At 44.1% G+C, this 15657-nt stretch overlaps 1 protein-coding gene across 11 annotated transcripts in view; it reads left to right on the forward strand.

Moving 5' to 3' along the window:
- MAP7D2 (MAP7 domain containing 2) overlaps positions 1–15657 on the forward strand; it is a 144439-nt gene that overhangs the window by 85681 nt on the left and 43101 nt on the right. For 4 of the 11 annotated variants that reach the window (XM_077294634.1, XM_077294626.1, XM_077294627.1 and 1 more), the window contains exons 4-6: positions 6416–6527; positions 7069–7167; positions 9343–9453. In XM_077294634.1, coding sequence (XP_077150749.1) covers positions 6416–6527; positions 7069–7167; positions 9343–9453 — 322 coding nt within the window. Of the gene's footprint in view, positions 1–6415; positions 6528–7068; positions 7168–9342; positions 9454–12757; positions 12884–15657 lie in introns of all 11 variants that reach the window. The other 7 variants (XM_077294623.1, XM_077294630.1, XM_077294624.1 and 4 more) reach the window with 3 other exon arrangements.

Below are 15657 nucleotides of genomic sequence, written 5' to 3' on the forward strand. Positions count from 1 at the left end.
GTACAAACGTCTGCAGATCAGCAGATTGGGGCTTTCAAGATTTAGGAGGAGGGGGTGACAACTTTTACCCCATTTACAGCCCCTAAGTGGTTGCAGAAGGGCTGTTAGATGCATTCTCTCACGGAGACTCCTACCCATCCTATCCTTAGAGAACATGGCTTCACTAGATTTATATCCCCAATCATCTCCCGTATTCCAGGCAGCATCTGACCAATAATAACAGTTATTGTTGTCATTTCTGGTAACACACATATAAAACTGGATGGTTCCCTCTACCACCCGTTCAGTCTCGGGACACTTGACTTCATCACAGAAATCAAATCGCCAGATATTCACTGGGGCTGTCAGGTTTACCCAGAGAATAGTGGGACCAGGATTCTTATTTACAATAGGGGCCGAAGAGGTAGGGGCGAGGATGGCCCTCAGTTCCAGGATCAAAAACAACAGCAACATTTCCCTTCAGTCACTTCTGTGACTAAACACTGGTTCGGTCTCTTTTGCAGTGTGAAGCGTGAATCCAGGTGCTCTTTCCTTCAAGTTTTACTGCAGTGGGGGTGACCAGGATCACCGTGTGGGGTCCTTCAAATCTCGGCTGGAGACAATCTCTGCACACAAACTTTTTCACATACACCAGGTCTCCTGGCACAAAGGGATGGTGTCCAGGAACCTTGTCTGGGTCTAGAAGAGAACTGAAGACAGTTAAATGCACTTTGGCAAGGTGTCCATGTAAGGCCTGCACATAGCTAGTCAAGTCCTGGTACTTGAGCTGCAACTGTTGTGGAAAGAAACATTCAAGATTGGGGCCCCTGCCAAACAGAATCTCATACGGTAACAGTCCTGTCTTCCTGTTTGGGGTATGTCTTACTGAAAACAAAGCTAGAGGAAGGCATTCTGTCCGTAGTTTACCAGTCTCTGCCATTGCCTTTTGGATTTTAAGCTTAAAAATTCCATTTAGTCTCTCCACTCTTCCACTGCTCTGCGGATGGTATGGAGTATGCAATGCTTGACTTACCCCCAGTGCTGCCATTACCTCTGACATGATCTCTCCAGTAAAATGGGAACTCCGATCGCTTTCAATGACTTCAGGAACTCCATACCTGCTTATGATCTCAGCCATCAGTTTCTTCGCCGTTGTCTTAGCCGTAGCTTTGGCAACTGGGTAGGCTTCTGGCCAACCTGAAAATAAATCAATGCAGACCAACACATACTCATACGTCCCTACCCTGGGTAACTGAATTTAATCATTCTGCAGTCTCTGGAATTGGTTAAAGGGCCGGGGAGTGTGTTTGGATGGGGTTTTCACTGTCCTACTCTGATTATGTGTGGCACATATCATGCAGCTCTGTACCTGCCTTTCTGCGCAGGTGGAAAACCCGGGGGTAATCCATTGTTTCTGTAGGGTGTCACACATGGCCGTCTTCGAGTGGTGCACATTCCCGTGCAGAACCTGTGCCATCATTGGGTACAGTACCTGTGGTAGGCAGACCTTTTCACCCCTCCCCCATAGTCCGGTAACGGTATCAGAGCAAGCCCCTATCCTTTGCCACCTATTTTTCTCCTCCTTACTTGCCTGTTCTTGTAACCGGGCTAAGATGTCTTTCAACACAAGTGGGGATGGTGGGGTGTCTAGGTGATGTACTTGAGAGGCTACAGGAGTGCTTGCTGCTTTCTTGGCAGCCTGGTCTGCCAGTGCTTACCCTTTGTCCGTCCATCAGTGCCTTTGGTATGTGCCTTTACCTTTATGATGCCTGATTGGGTGGGAAACTGTAGTGCATTCATAAGTTGCTGGACTGCCTCAGCATGTTTAAAGGGGTGGCCATTTGCTGTCAGGAAAGCCCTGGCTCTCCAGATAGGCCCATAATCGTGTGTAATGCCAAAAGCATACCTGGAATCAGTGTAGATATTTACAGTCTTACCTTCTGCTAGTTTGCACGCTTCTTGTGCAGACATATGAGCTGGCATTAACTCTGCCTTGATTACCTCATGTTCTGAGACCACAGCATATCTGGTACAGAAGCGTCCTTAGTCATCTTGGTGACGGGATCCATCTACAAAAAGCTCAAAATCAGCATTAGAATAGGCACACTAGAAACCAGCCGTTTCCTGAGACATCAATTCTAGACAATCATGTGGTTTGGAAACCTAATCTTGTTCCTCTGGATCCATTCTAGAAAGAAAAAGAGTGTCCTTGCTCATGTCACCTTCATGTCACCTACTCCTCCCCCCTTTGGATCCAGGGGAACTAGGAGAAGAGTAGCGGGGTTCAGGACAGTGCACCTTTTCAAAGTCACATTAGTAGGCATGAGAATAGCACACTGAAAACGCAGCTGTCCAGCCATGGACATGTGGCTAGGTTGTACTTGGTTAAGGATACTATGTACATCGTGTGGGGTGTGGACCATCAGTGGGTGATCCAAAACAATCTCTGAAGACTTGTGTAGCAACAGCTGGACAGACAACACGGTCCAAATACAGGAGGGACTTCCTCTTGCCACCCTATCCAGGCGGCCGCTGTAATAAGCAACAGATCTCTATTTGTCTCCATGAAGCTGAATCAGCAAACCTGTAACATGTCCTGCATAGGTGAGCTCTGTCTGCAAGGCAGTCTGCAATACTGTACGGCAGTGCTCGGGTGTCTTGTAATCATATACGGGGCCTGCAATGTGTAACACTATATCACAGGGCAGATTCCCTCCCTGGGTAGTCTTAGCATCTCCTGGATGCAAGGGGCCATGAGCGGCAAGGCAGGCCTGGCACTCTTGGGCTATAACTGGCCCCCCCTTTCTGTAGCCCGCAGCGCCGAGGGGAAAAATTGCAAGCAAGTTGCGCAGGGATTCACTCAGCCCCTCCCATCTAGTACACAGGGAGATAAGAACCTTCACTGCAATCCACAGCGCAAGAGGGAGAAACGAAACCCAGCACCTTGCCCCCCTCTCTCCGGCTTGTAGCGTAGATAAGTAGAAAAGAGAGGAAAACTGACAAAGAAATCTCGCAGCGGTCTGCTGCTGCCCCTCCCCCATACTACACAACACTGACACACAGCTCCGTATCTTCTACAGTCACAAACGGCAGCAGTTTTCAGACTTAATTTCAACAAAACTTTCCTATAATCCTCCGTGGTCTGGGCGGAGCCCCAAGGACGGTCCGTACACACACACAAGGCAGGTCTCCACCCAGGTTGGATTCTGCACAACACAAACAGGACACACCTACACTTCTGGAGAGCTCGTCTCGCCGCCATTACAGGGCGCTGGCTGAGACTGCATTTTCATCATCAGTGGCACGGCGGCCATTTTACAATCTGTAAGATCACAGTTCACAGGCATTTTATAACCAAACACGGGCTCTACATTATCTGATCCTCCCTCTCAACCTATTTTCATCCTTCGTTCTTTAAGCTTCGCGCAACTCGCAGATAAGCTTCTTGACTGTCTCTTGCCCTCCCGTGACCATTGTCTTGACTTCCACGACATCCTCATCTAACTTGTGGGGCACAGACTTCTACTTTAAGATACGCAGCTTGGCTCCCAGGATACTATGGTTTTCTGCAGTAAACCACTGGCAGCGATCGTCAACGCTGAGTTCCACAGTACGGAGCCTCACGTTCGACGTACTAGGAAAAGAGCCTCGCGCTCAATATTTCCTGTCCCTAACCTGAACACAGTGATTACAGACTATCCTGCCACGATATCCCAAACAGTCGGGAGGCAGCCTCCTAATGAGACCCCTCCACAAAAATATAGGTGGTCCCCTCACGGAACGTCTTATTTACCTGCCTGGACAGGTGGTCCCCTCACGGAACGCCTTATTTACCTGTCAGCACAATATCACAGAGGCTGCGTCTCCTATCCCTTTCTCTAAGCTGCCCCACACTCTACAAGTGGCTCAATCTTTCACTCCACTTCACTACTGGACAATAGTCACGGGTAGGATGGTTGAACGGAGTACAATGACCGGTGAGGGAGGTGTGGTGTACAGAGGTCGCACAGGATGCGACGTCTCTCAGTTGGTTCAGAGCGTGGCACAGGATCACGTTTGATCTCACCACTCGATCATTCACCTCCCGGACCCAAGGAGACTACAGACAAACCAATAACGGCTGAGACACTAGCAAGTGTGACATATACAGTGTATATGATCGCCACTTACCGCGTGCAGAGGGTGATCAGTCCTCGAGGTCAGCCACTACGGGTATCATCCACAGACATCCAGGCATGGGTCCAGGGGGCCTCGGATCGCTGGCCACGCCCCCCGTTGGTCGCGCCAAAATTGTCGGGGCCGTAATAACGACAATTAATCCTCATTCACCAGTCATTCCAAATTAATATGTGTGCAGGGCATCTGGTACCGGATAAGAATAAATCAGACAGGTAGCTGGTTCAAACTTAGTTAATGCCCCGTGCATTCACACATGTCTGCAGCGATGGCACCAACTGGCTTTATTCTAAAATACAAAACACTATATTGAGTGTTAGGGGAAGGCGTGCATTAGGCGGGGTTTAAACTAGCATCCAGTCTTTCTGATTTGTTCTGACATCTTCTGGTGGATCCTCCTTTTCTTCACATTCCTGAGTTATCTTTTTCAAGAGAAATAAACTTAACTCTTCACATTCTAAACTGAAATAAACAATGAACACTGGCAGCCATCTTTAGATACAATTACATTTGCATTAGCTAGCAGATAGGAAAAACTTATTGTTTCACAGTATAAAAGTATAACAGTACAAAAAATATATAAAGATTTATAAAAGTATAAAAGGTATATAAGAAAATACATTTTCACCTTGACATACTTATAACATGTTACATTATACCATAAAAACACCATACAACCGCATATTAGTATTCACACCATAATTGTTGTCTTCAGGGGAAGGTATATAACCGTCCCTGTCACACCCTTACAGAGGTGCCTATATTTACCAATATTTCTGCTGTTACAATAGGACAATTTATGTCTTGTTAACCAACACTGCCAGGAATACTCTCGGAAACACCTTGGCCAACCCCGTTACGTCTGCTCTGGGGTGGGGTTTACATAAACCATGCTCCCTTTAGGTCCAGGACACCTGGAATTTGCTGGGATTGTGAAATATTCCCAGCAAATTCAGGACAGTTAGCAGGTATTTCTGTGCCTAGCTGTTCCATTCACTTAAAATGGACTCAATTGTTAAGAGCCGCAGTACCAGGTACCGACACTACAAAATGAACAGTTATGCCAGGTAAACAATTAATTCAATCCCCAATATAATTTAGATGGCGGTTGGCCAGGCAATAGTTTGGCTGTTAGCTATCTCTGCTGTCTCCCCATACATAGAAATGCTTCTTCGGCCAAGCGCTCCTTTTGTTCTTAATGAGAGAGTTGCTGCCAGGCATCGCTAGTGGCGGCTTATCTCTTAGAAAACCAGCAGATCAGGAGTCTGATATTGGACGTGTGGGATAGTTGTCTTTCTTTTCGGGAGTCCCCCATACACATTAAACTGTCAGCTGAAACCGTTGATGTAGGGTTACGATGGTCTAGTGTGTAACTCTGCATACTCTTCCATTGGCTGATCCTTGGTAGATGGCAGACGTTGGGCACCACTAATCTGATATTTATGGCCGATCCTAAGGTTGCCTTAAGCAACTGCTCCACTTTTACCCTGTACCAGTTTTAATATATTTTTTCAGCAATGCTTTCATATTCTGCAACTAACCAATGTATGACCCATGATCACCCTAGGCCAGATGAAGGATCCGTCTGACTTGTTGATATCTGCAACCCTCTTCTCTTTTGCCACATTTTGTTTAGTAACTCCCATAGTTATATTAGTTTCTGTAGATCTAGATTGTGAGCCCCATCGGGGACAGCGATGATAATGTGTGCAAACTGTAAAGCGCTGCGGAATATGTTGGCGCTATATAAATAAAGAGATTATTATTATTATTATTATTATCTAGGGAGCGAGATGTTGTAATGTCCTGATATATGCCTTGATTTCAGTCCTTCTATAGGACTTACAAGACTTTTTTCTGATATGATTTTATATGACATTCCATCCGAGCCATCTGGTGCTTTTTGTCTCCCGTGTGCCTAGTCTCTGTGACTGTGCAGTATCAGTCATCGTCTGCCCTGAATGAGTTAACGCTGTCAAAGCATTTCTCATCCAAAGAGATGATCATTGGTTGCTGCTCCACGGGGACCAGATGCTGAAGCCGGTGATGCAACTTGTGTTATTTAGCCACTACATCGCCTCCAGTGACACCTCCTGTGACCAGGATCCGAGCAGCCACCTCCTCTTGTTGAGTATGATCCTCTTCTCCTATTCTCAGAATATATAAGCCCACAATCCATCCACCGGACTTGTACCCTGAAGACACTGTGACGAACCCTACATCTTAATTACAGCCTAAATCTGTGTGTGCATTTGCCTAGGAGCGGCTGGAGGCGATGATGAGACGCTCCCAAGAACGCAGTCAACAGCTGGAACAGAAGCAGAAGCGATGGTCCTGGGGTGGGGCCTTGGTAGCCGGAGCTGGAAGAGATGGTGAGTCCTTCTTCCCTGCAATGCAGCCTTTTAAAAGGAATCCCTTAGAAGTAAGGATGCAGGAGACTTTTGTCTTTGTGAGAACTTTGTCCTTCCAGGCACATGTCAAGGTTAGAGGCTATTAAAAATTAACCAATGTAACTTATTTCTATTTACTATGTTGTGTCTGTAACAAACGTGAGTATTCCCTGTATCCAGTGCTGTTATTTGTCCTTTGACTATTTCAATAATGTGTGCTACCAGACATAGTCTGTTTTATTACTCTGGGCATCAATGTGTTAACGCTCTTAAAGGCACCACCACTCTCTAGCTGGTCATTATGCTGCAGAGTTGTATCTGACAGTGCAGAAATAGAGGTGATGTAATCCCCTCCTTTTTAAGGTCGGCCTTTAAAATGTTAACTGTTTCACAGCCGAGTTACCTAATGGCAGATCGACTATTTTACCTCTATTCTTTTATGTTGGTTATTTCTGTCATTTTTTACTGTAATATTTTTATATTTTATCCTCTTCTTGTTTTACTCTGGTTTTGTGCTATGCAGGTGAATCCGAAATCCCCCAACCCCCTGTGCTAGATTTAGCTACCAACACCCCAGACACAGAGCCCGTGACCTCTGCCGATGCTGACGAGCCCTCTAATGGTATTTTTACGTGGGACATAGTACCACTGTGTCTTTCAGTGTCCGTCACATTACCTCCATCACCATCCCAGCTGTGTAGCCTGAGCAGCGTTCGGGCAGACTAGTGTCCACAGCCGTGTCCTGTGTCACATTGTACATCAGTTTGTCTGTCCGTCCACGTGGATCCAGAACATGGTGCATGATGCTCATACTGTCTTGTGATCCATTCCACATCATGCTCACATCACCGCTTCATTTTAATGCTGCTGATCCAAAGTTTTGAAACTATTTTGCATTCCTCAGAAAATATTTTATTTTAGGTGAAGCATCTGTAAAATTTCCTAATAGAATGACAGGGTTAGGGACCCTCAAAAATGGCAGACTTGGACCCAGACAACACCAGCCCCACCCTGGTGTAGAAACAAAAAGGGTCCGGCTTGTAGGAGTTCAGGGCAGGTCACAAGGCCCCGGATGGGCCTACACCTTTATGCCCATGAGAAGTGGTGCTTAGTAGGGCAGCTTCTAAGATCGGGATTGGGCCCTTTATGAAGGTCCTCAACTTTACAATGTGTACAAGAGGAAGCCGCAGATCCCTGAATGAGACGGTAATTCTAAGCTGTAGTCCTGGTGCCCTTAGTGTGCTGTACCTTGGCATTAGGATGACTTAGATCTGAGTCTAAGCTGAATTTTGTGTTCATTATCTGTGCCAGGATTTCCTGCCTAGTCATAATCCCCCATCCCCCAATACATTATCTGGGGAATAATGCAGCAAGCTCATCAGAGGTACAAAATCCAGAACATTGTGTCTACAATGGATCTCCTGCTAATTGTGCTTTTCATTTCTTTTGTATTGTAAGATTTTGCTGCCGTTGATCCGTACTGCAGAATTATCCATTTCTGTTTGATTGCAATGCATCCAGGCCCAGAACGTGAGCTGTTCTCTATTATAGCAGCTATTGTCCTATGTCAGAGCATATGTGGCTGACTGCCATTATTTCATTTATTTAAATACCTTCCTCATTTCCAAAAGACCATCCGTTTCCGATGACAGAGTGACATTAGCTTCTCTGTGCATCATCCTCTGATCTCTGCCATGATGACATATAGATGTCTTTAGCACACAAAGCATGCCTTATATACAGGGCAGGGCAGTGTGGAGGGCATGCCAAATCCTGTGTCACTAGTAGGTGGGCTCATTAGATCTGTTAAGCAGTAACGTCCATCAGGTATAACAGAGAGCATGGCTACATTACTTCTCGGCCACAGTCCGACAACTAATACTGAAAAAGGTGTATTGGGAAACCATTGTCTTTCCAATAGGTGGGATTTTAAAGGGTTGTTTCCATCTTCATAAAAGGGTATTGTTGGATAAGTACATGTAAATACAAGCGATTTTTGCAATTTACAGGGTATTAACATTTTTAGCTGTTCTTAAGATAGTAACACTTTTGTCTTTTACAGCTTTTTCCTTGGAAACCGACCACCACTACTAGACTGCAGAACATGCGCAATGCTTATAAGCTCTGTTCTATTTGAGCTTGGAAGCAGCGTGATGAAGCTGGACAGGATTACTAGAATGCAATGTTATAACTAAATCCCCGCCAGCTTTAGCGCAGCGCTTACAAGTTAGACAGCAGCGGTGGTCTGTCTCCTAGGCAATGAGCTGTAAACAAAATATAAGTGTTGGTGTCTCAAAAGCGGCTGTCAATTCTACAAAGTAGTAAATTGCAAAAGGGCCAGTTTTTACAAGCACTATCCATCTGTGAAGATGGGAATAACTTTTTAATTGTGGGATCCTATAGATATTCCATGAATGTCTTACATAAACCATGTATACAGCTCATATAGCTTTATATTACTTGCCAAGCATTAAAATATGAAATACATGTACTACAATGAGTAGAGTGAAACCTGATGATTATATTGACTCTGCAATGGTTGCCCATTGACATGTAGCTTGGATGAGCGCCTCCTACTGGTAAAAAATATATATATATAAAAGTGAGAAAGCATGAAGCCCGCAGAATTCAGTAACTGCTATCTCAGGGGTTTGGACTGCTGCTGGTTGAATATTAGTGAAGCCTTTTCCAAATTTGTCTGACACCAGTTAATTCAATCACTGAAAAGAATAAGAAGAGCAACGTTTGATTTCCAAAAGTAATTTCTGATCCCAATGTCTGATACATCTCTCTGCAGCCTGTGACAAACTGTCATCTTCTACAATGAGTCTACAGAGGCCAGTGGACTCGCCAATCAGTAAGAGGCTCTCCGCTTCCACCGCTGCAATCACACATTCCCCCGATCGAGGCAAGTGGACTGTCTCTCCCTTTCCCATCTCCCCCGCTGCTTTACCCTTCCTTCTATTGTCCAGCTTTCTTTACATCATTGCTGCATCATATCTGGATTCTTCCTCTACCTCTCAGCATCACAAAACTGCAAATAAATACAAAATATGTTATCATAAGTTGCAGTTCATGTTAACAACAGCCACATATTACCCAACGTGTTGCTCAATATAATATTTTTTTTGTGGTTTGAAATGTTATTTTAAGCAACTCCACTAGCTGGCAGCATAGCACACAGCAGTCTATGAAGGAGCTGGATCTGGCGAACCCTTCGACATGTGTGAGAAGCATATTGTTCATATAATGTAGTTGCAAAGGACAAAACAAAAATGAATCTGTATCATGATTGTCTTGTTCCATTGACCTTGGTAGTAAGTGCATCTAGAAAGTTGGTACTGGCACCTTACTTTTTTTGTAAGAAGGTTTTTTCTGACTAGCTATTATATACCATAGCGATAAAGTTTATCTAAAGGTCTTTGTTTTTAACCTTCATTAGACCTCACATAATAAGTCCCCAAACTCACCAAACTCAGAAGTGTTAGTGTGATGAATCCGCACGTCACCACCCCGCCTGATGTCACTATTAAGTCAGACGGATTACATAGTGTGGTCTCCCCACTTGCACCAATGTGATGTTCCCCACGCCCTGGGGATGATACCTAAGGTCAGCTTGGTCCTGTTTTACATAGACAAACCCAGTCCACACGGGTCCAGGGAGGCAAGAGGAGTGAGAGGATGCCGCCCACGCAGTCACTGATGTGACACTACACTCACCCACAACCCTGACAGGCTTAGAGGCCCTTTTGACTAACACCAGTGAAACAGCGCCTGTTCAGACCTGTAGGACTGCCACCAGTTCCTCGTTAGATATAACACAGTCCATTAACTGGATTACATCGGGCCAGAAAGCAGCCTCGGTAGCATGGAAAGTTAAGAGAATATGGACGTGTGGATTCGTAGATCGAGATGAAAGAGCATCCCAATGTTAAGTTATATATTTAATCACCTTAAGGGCACACTAGACATTACACAGTACATACACAATGAGTATACATATACAATGGTCAGATATGCAAATACGGGTGAAGTACAAAAGATATGAGCAGGTGGATCATGTCAATTACTGGTTTGATGCTCGATGGTGTGTGCACTGGGTCGCAGAGGGCATGGGCTACCAGCTGGTTCCTAGTTCCTTCGCAACATGTTACTCGGTTGCCCCCATTTTCTAAGTGAACAGCAAGCATAACAGAGAAAGATCACATGGCCCTACACAAGCCTTTATTCCCCTTGGTTGGTCACACTTTTTCCGCCTCCAGGAGCGTCCTTATCCCCCTTCCCTGGAGGTTTGTAGCTACATCTCCCAAAACCTATAGAAAGATCATAACTTCCCAACGGAATGTCATAGAGTGGTGGTTCTTGCGTCATCGTATATGGCTGGGGCCCCGTTATGCTTGGAGATCAAACACAGCGTTGTTACCTGGCTCCTACTAGCCATTCTACATATCGCCACACCCTGGGGTGCTAGAATGGACTGAGACCATGGAGTGCGTACGGCCCGTTCCAGACATCTCGAAAATGTTACCTGTGTGTGGCGAGGATGTACAATAAGTCCATATTCTCGTTGTAAAATCATAGATGACTCAACAAAGCAGTTAGACCCCATGGTCTCCACAGGGGGTCTGCCTGAGAAGGCTGGGCCCCCTTGCTGAGCCAAGTTACTTGTTACAGCTACACATGTTTTAGGAAGATTGTAAACTGCATTATTAGCAACCAAATGGCTCAACCATACAGTATGTCAAGTACTTTTTATTCATACACTTTTTTTTTCATTTTTACTATTGATATGAATTCATATGATAGAATTGTACATTTTAGCAGAGGTCTCTGTCTTTCCCTCTGCAGTCGCACCTTTTCATCTTGCTTTATACTGTTTGGAGGTGTTGGTCATATCTGTTCTTTTGTAGTATGCATTTGGAGGTAGTGACTACTTCCATAGTTTGTTGAAAACTCCTCCTCCCAGAATGTAAAGCTGATTTAATTAGCATTATATCCCATCCCTTTAAATTTCACCAAGGAGAGGTAAGTCTGAGAGTCATATTGCGGAAAGGTGTGCCTTGTCGCATCTCGTGGACACACACGAATTGGCCAATTTGTGTGCACAGTACCTGGGTTTTATAAGTATAGTCTATATGGCAGTAATGCAGTTTAAAATTCATGTTCTGCGACACCTATTGATATGTATGTAGGAATATGTAATATGTAATTAGATTTACCATGAAGTCATGTTAGAGTAGTCATATGTGATGCATTGTTGAGCTATATAGACATATCATAAAGCTATACTGCAAATTGCTATCACATGTTATATGCCAAATGCAGAGCATAAATTTGCATAAGCGGATGTTACTGATAGTCAAGCAGATGCAAATAATGAAATAAAAAATATCTAGAAAGAATAAATACCGATTGTATTAAGTTGGAGCAGTGCACCAGCCAAGATCCCAAACGCACCTTTTCCGTGCATGGCACAAAGAGTACTGCAGCACCCTGTTTGCACCAAGATACATGCAAATATTGAATATATGAAATCTAAACTACGTTATTGTCATCCAGACTATACCAAGGTACTGTGCACACCAATTGGGTCACTTATGCGCCCATCAGTCAGCTCGTACGTGTGTGTGTGTGTGTGTGTGTGTGTGTGTGTGTGTGTGTGTGTGCGCGCGCGCGCGTGTGTATATGGACAGATCACAGATAAGAGTCCATAAGACCAGTTATTTTCCAGTTCCCCAGTCATTGTTACCATCCAGATGTAACTAGATCCTTTATATTCTCTTGTATTTGGCATGTAATGTGTGACCTTGAGGAGCGGAGCAGACGCGTCTTTCGGAGCCGGATGTGTCGCAGTGCCTGTTATTATTGGTGCGGTGCAGCAGACTGAACCGAGCATTGATCGCGGGAGCACGTGTAGGTGCCAGAAGCGCAGTACATCTTTCTGGACCACTTATAAAGATGAGGTCTGCTGCTGAGATATGGATTACCAGTCTACTCCGCACTGGTTGCTGATTTAAGATGTTTATTTTTGGGGTAAATCCAGAGAGTTCTCTAGCAATAGGTTGACCTGTCTTTATTTTATTAATTTCTTATTTTTGCATCTTTCATTTTCCATTATCCTTTTGTATTTTATTTTTACGCAGATTTCATTTTGTTTAACGCAGTGTTTCATATTATGTTTTAACATTCATTACTTTGCTTCCATATTCTAGCCCATCGCATGTACCTTAGCCCTATGGAAAATTTCATTGTCAGTCGATTGCTCACACCAACACACTCCTCCTTAATCAGAAGCAGGAGTACCGCCATGCTTAACGAACCATGCCATGACATGTCAGGTAATGTGGGATGGAAATCGGAGGATTCATATATTTTATTATGCTTTCTAATATAGAAACAGCAATTTCCACAGCACTTTACATGCATCATCATCATCACTGTTCCCAAAGGGGCTCACCATCCAAATTCCCTCTCTGTATGTATTTGTAATACGGGAGGAAACCCACGCAATTACAGGGAGAACATACAAACTCCTTACAGATGTCCTTGAATTTGAAACCAGGACCCTCGTACTGCTAAGCAACAATGCTGCCCTAAATATAGAAGAAATTATGAAAGTTTCATCATAATGGGGAATATTACTCTGGGGATTATATGGAGTATCAAAAGCAAAAACAATGGGGATATATACACTCTTAGTATTAGGTCTACAAATGAGAACAAAATGAACAGGTACGGAACAAAAAATGTATGTCAGCAGTGGGCAATTAATTTTCCAGAGGGGCTTCACGACTAACCATAACTGTTGTGGAGGGCTGAACAAACTGAACAAATAAGTTGAAATTAATTTTTACTGAGTATTAACATTTAAAATTACAATTAATATTAACATAGAATAATAATTATAACTTCTTATTGAGCAGAATTAAGTATTTTGACACTCTCCTACATGCCGTACAAGTCCATACATAGCCCCCTATGCACAGTATGAGCCCAAAGCACTGATTGTTCACATAACAGATGCAATGTAATGGTGTCTCTGCATCATCCTGAGGATGCAGATGGCAGTGATGCTGCCCGTGGACCACTGTTGTCAGCCCTTTGGCTGTCTTGGCCCGTGGGAGGCATGTGTGTGGCCTATGGGGTCCATCATACAGTGTATTTCGGTTAGAGGCTTTGAGGTCCATCATACTGTGGGTGTGGGGGGGGCTGTGGGGTCCATCTTACTGTGTGTGTGTGTGTGTGTGTGTGTGTGTGTGTGTGTGTGTGTGTGTGTGTGTGCGCGCGCGCCTGTGGGGTCCATCATACTGTGTGGGGTCCATCTAACTGTGTGTGTGTGAGTGTGCCTGTGGGGTCCATCTTACTGTGTATGTGTGTGGGGCAGGGGTGTAACTACAACAGGTGCAGGCAAAGCCACCTGGGCCCTAGAGCCTAGGGGGCACTAAAAGTCCCTTTGGCCTATAGAAAAAGACTATTGCTATTAAAGATTTGAAATATTTGGGGGCCCCACTGGAGCTTTTGCATCAGGGCCCATGAGTTTCAAGTTACGCCACTGGTGTGGGGCATTATAGTGTGTGTGTGGAGGGGCTGTGCAGGTGGAGCTGTTGATCAAGGTGCAAGGGCTGAATAACAAACCATTATGATTTATAAAAGAGAAACTATATGGATTTGATTATCTGCCACTGATAATACATGATACAATAAAGCCCTAACGCGGCATGTATTAGCAGTGGCAGCTTGTCAACATGACATTTTATTATTCAGCATAATTAACATTACTGTAAAGTAATAATACACTATGTTCCAAATTATTATGCAAATTACATTTTTCTCTGATTGTCCTAAATGGTCGGTGCAAATGACAGTCAGTCTAATAAAAGTCATCACCCGTTAGAGTATACATCGAATTTTATTGAAGAAACCTCCCAATGATAACAGTATAATCTCCAAAATGAATAAAAACTCAAAATGCACTGTTCCAAATTATTAAGCACAGTAGAATTTCTAAACATTTGATATGTTTTAAAGAACTGAAAATGCTCATTTGTGGAATTTGCAGCATTAGGAGGTCACATTCACTGAACAAAAAAGCTATTTAACGCCAAAACATCCTAACAGGCCAAGTTACATGTTAACATAGGACCCCTTCTTTGATATCACATTCACAATTCTTGCATCCAATGAACTTGTGAGTTTTTGGAGAGTTTCTGCTTGTATTTCTTTGCATGAAGTTGGAATATCCTCCCAGAGCTGCTGTTTTGATGTGAACTGCCTCCCACCCTCATAGATCTTTTGCTTTATGATACTCCAAAGGTTTTATATAGGGTTGAGGTCAGGGGAAGATGGTGGCCACACCATGAGTTTATCTCCTTTTATGCCCATAGCAGCCAATGACTCAGAGGTATTCTTTGCAGCATGAGATGGTGCATTGTCATGCATGAAGATGATTTTGCTCCTGAAGGCACATTTCTGCTTTTTATACCATGGAGGAAAGTTGTCAGTCAGAAACTCTATATACTTTGCAGAGGTCATTTTCACAACTTCAGGAACCTTAAAGGGCCCCACCAGCAGTTTCTCCATGATTCCGGCCCAAAACATGACTCCTTCACCTCCTTGCTGACGTTGCAGCCTTGTTGGGACATGGTGGCCATCCACCAACCATCCACTACTCCATCCATCTGTACCATCCAGGGTTGCTCAACACTTATCAGTAAACAAGACTGTTTGGAAATTAGTCTTCATGTATGTGTGGGCCCAATACAACAATTTCTGCTTGTGAACACTGTTTAAGGGTGGCCGAATAGTAGGTTTATGCACCACTGCAAGCCTTTGAAGGAGCCTACACCTTGAGGTTCGAGGGACTCCAGAGGCACCAGCAGCTTCAAATAGATGTTTGCTGCTTTGTAATGGCTTTTTAGCAGCTGCACTCTTAATCCGATGAACTTGCCTGGCAGAAATCTTCCTCATTATGCCTTTATCAGCACAAACACATTTGTGCTCAGATACAGCCACAAATCTCTTAACAGTGCGATGATCACGCTTAAGTTTTCGGGAAATTTCTAATGTTTTCATCCCTTCACCAAGGCATTGCACTATTTGATGCTTTTCAGCA

The sequence above is a fragment of the Ranitomeya variabilis genome, chromosome 3 (genome assembly GCF_051348905.1).
Source record: "Ranitomeya variabilis isolate aRanVar5 chromosome 3, aRanVar5.hap1, whole genome shotgun sequence".
Classification (NCBI taxonomy): domain Eukaryota; kingdom Metazoa; phylum Chordata; class Amphibia; order Anura; family Dendrobatidae; genus Ranitomeya; species Ranitomeya variabilis.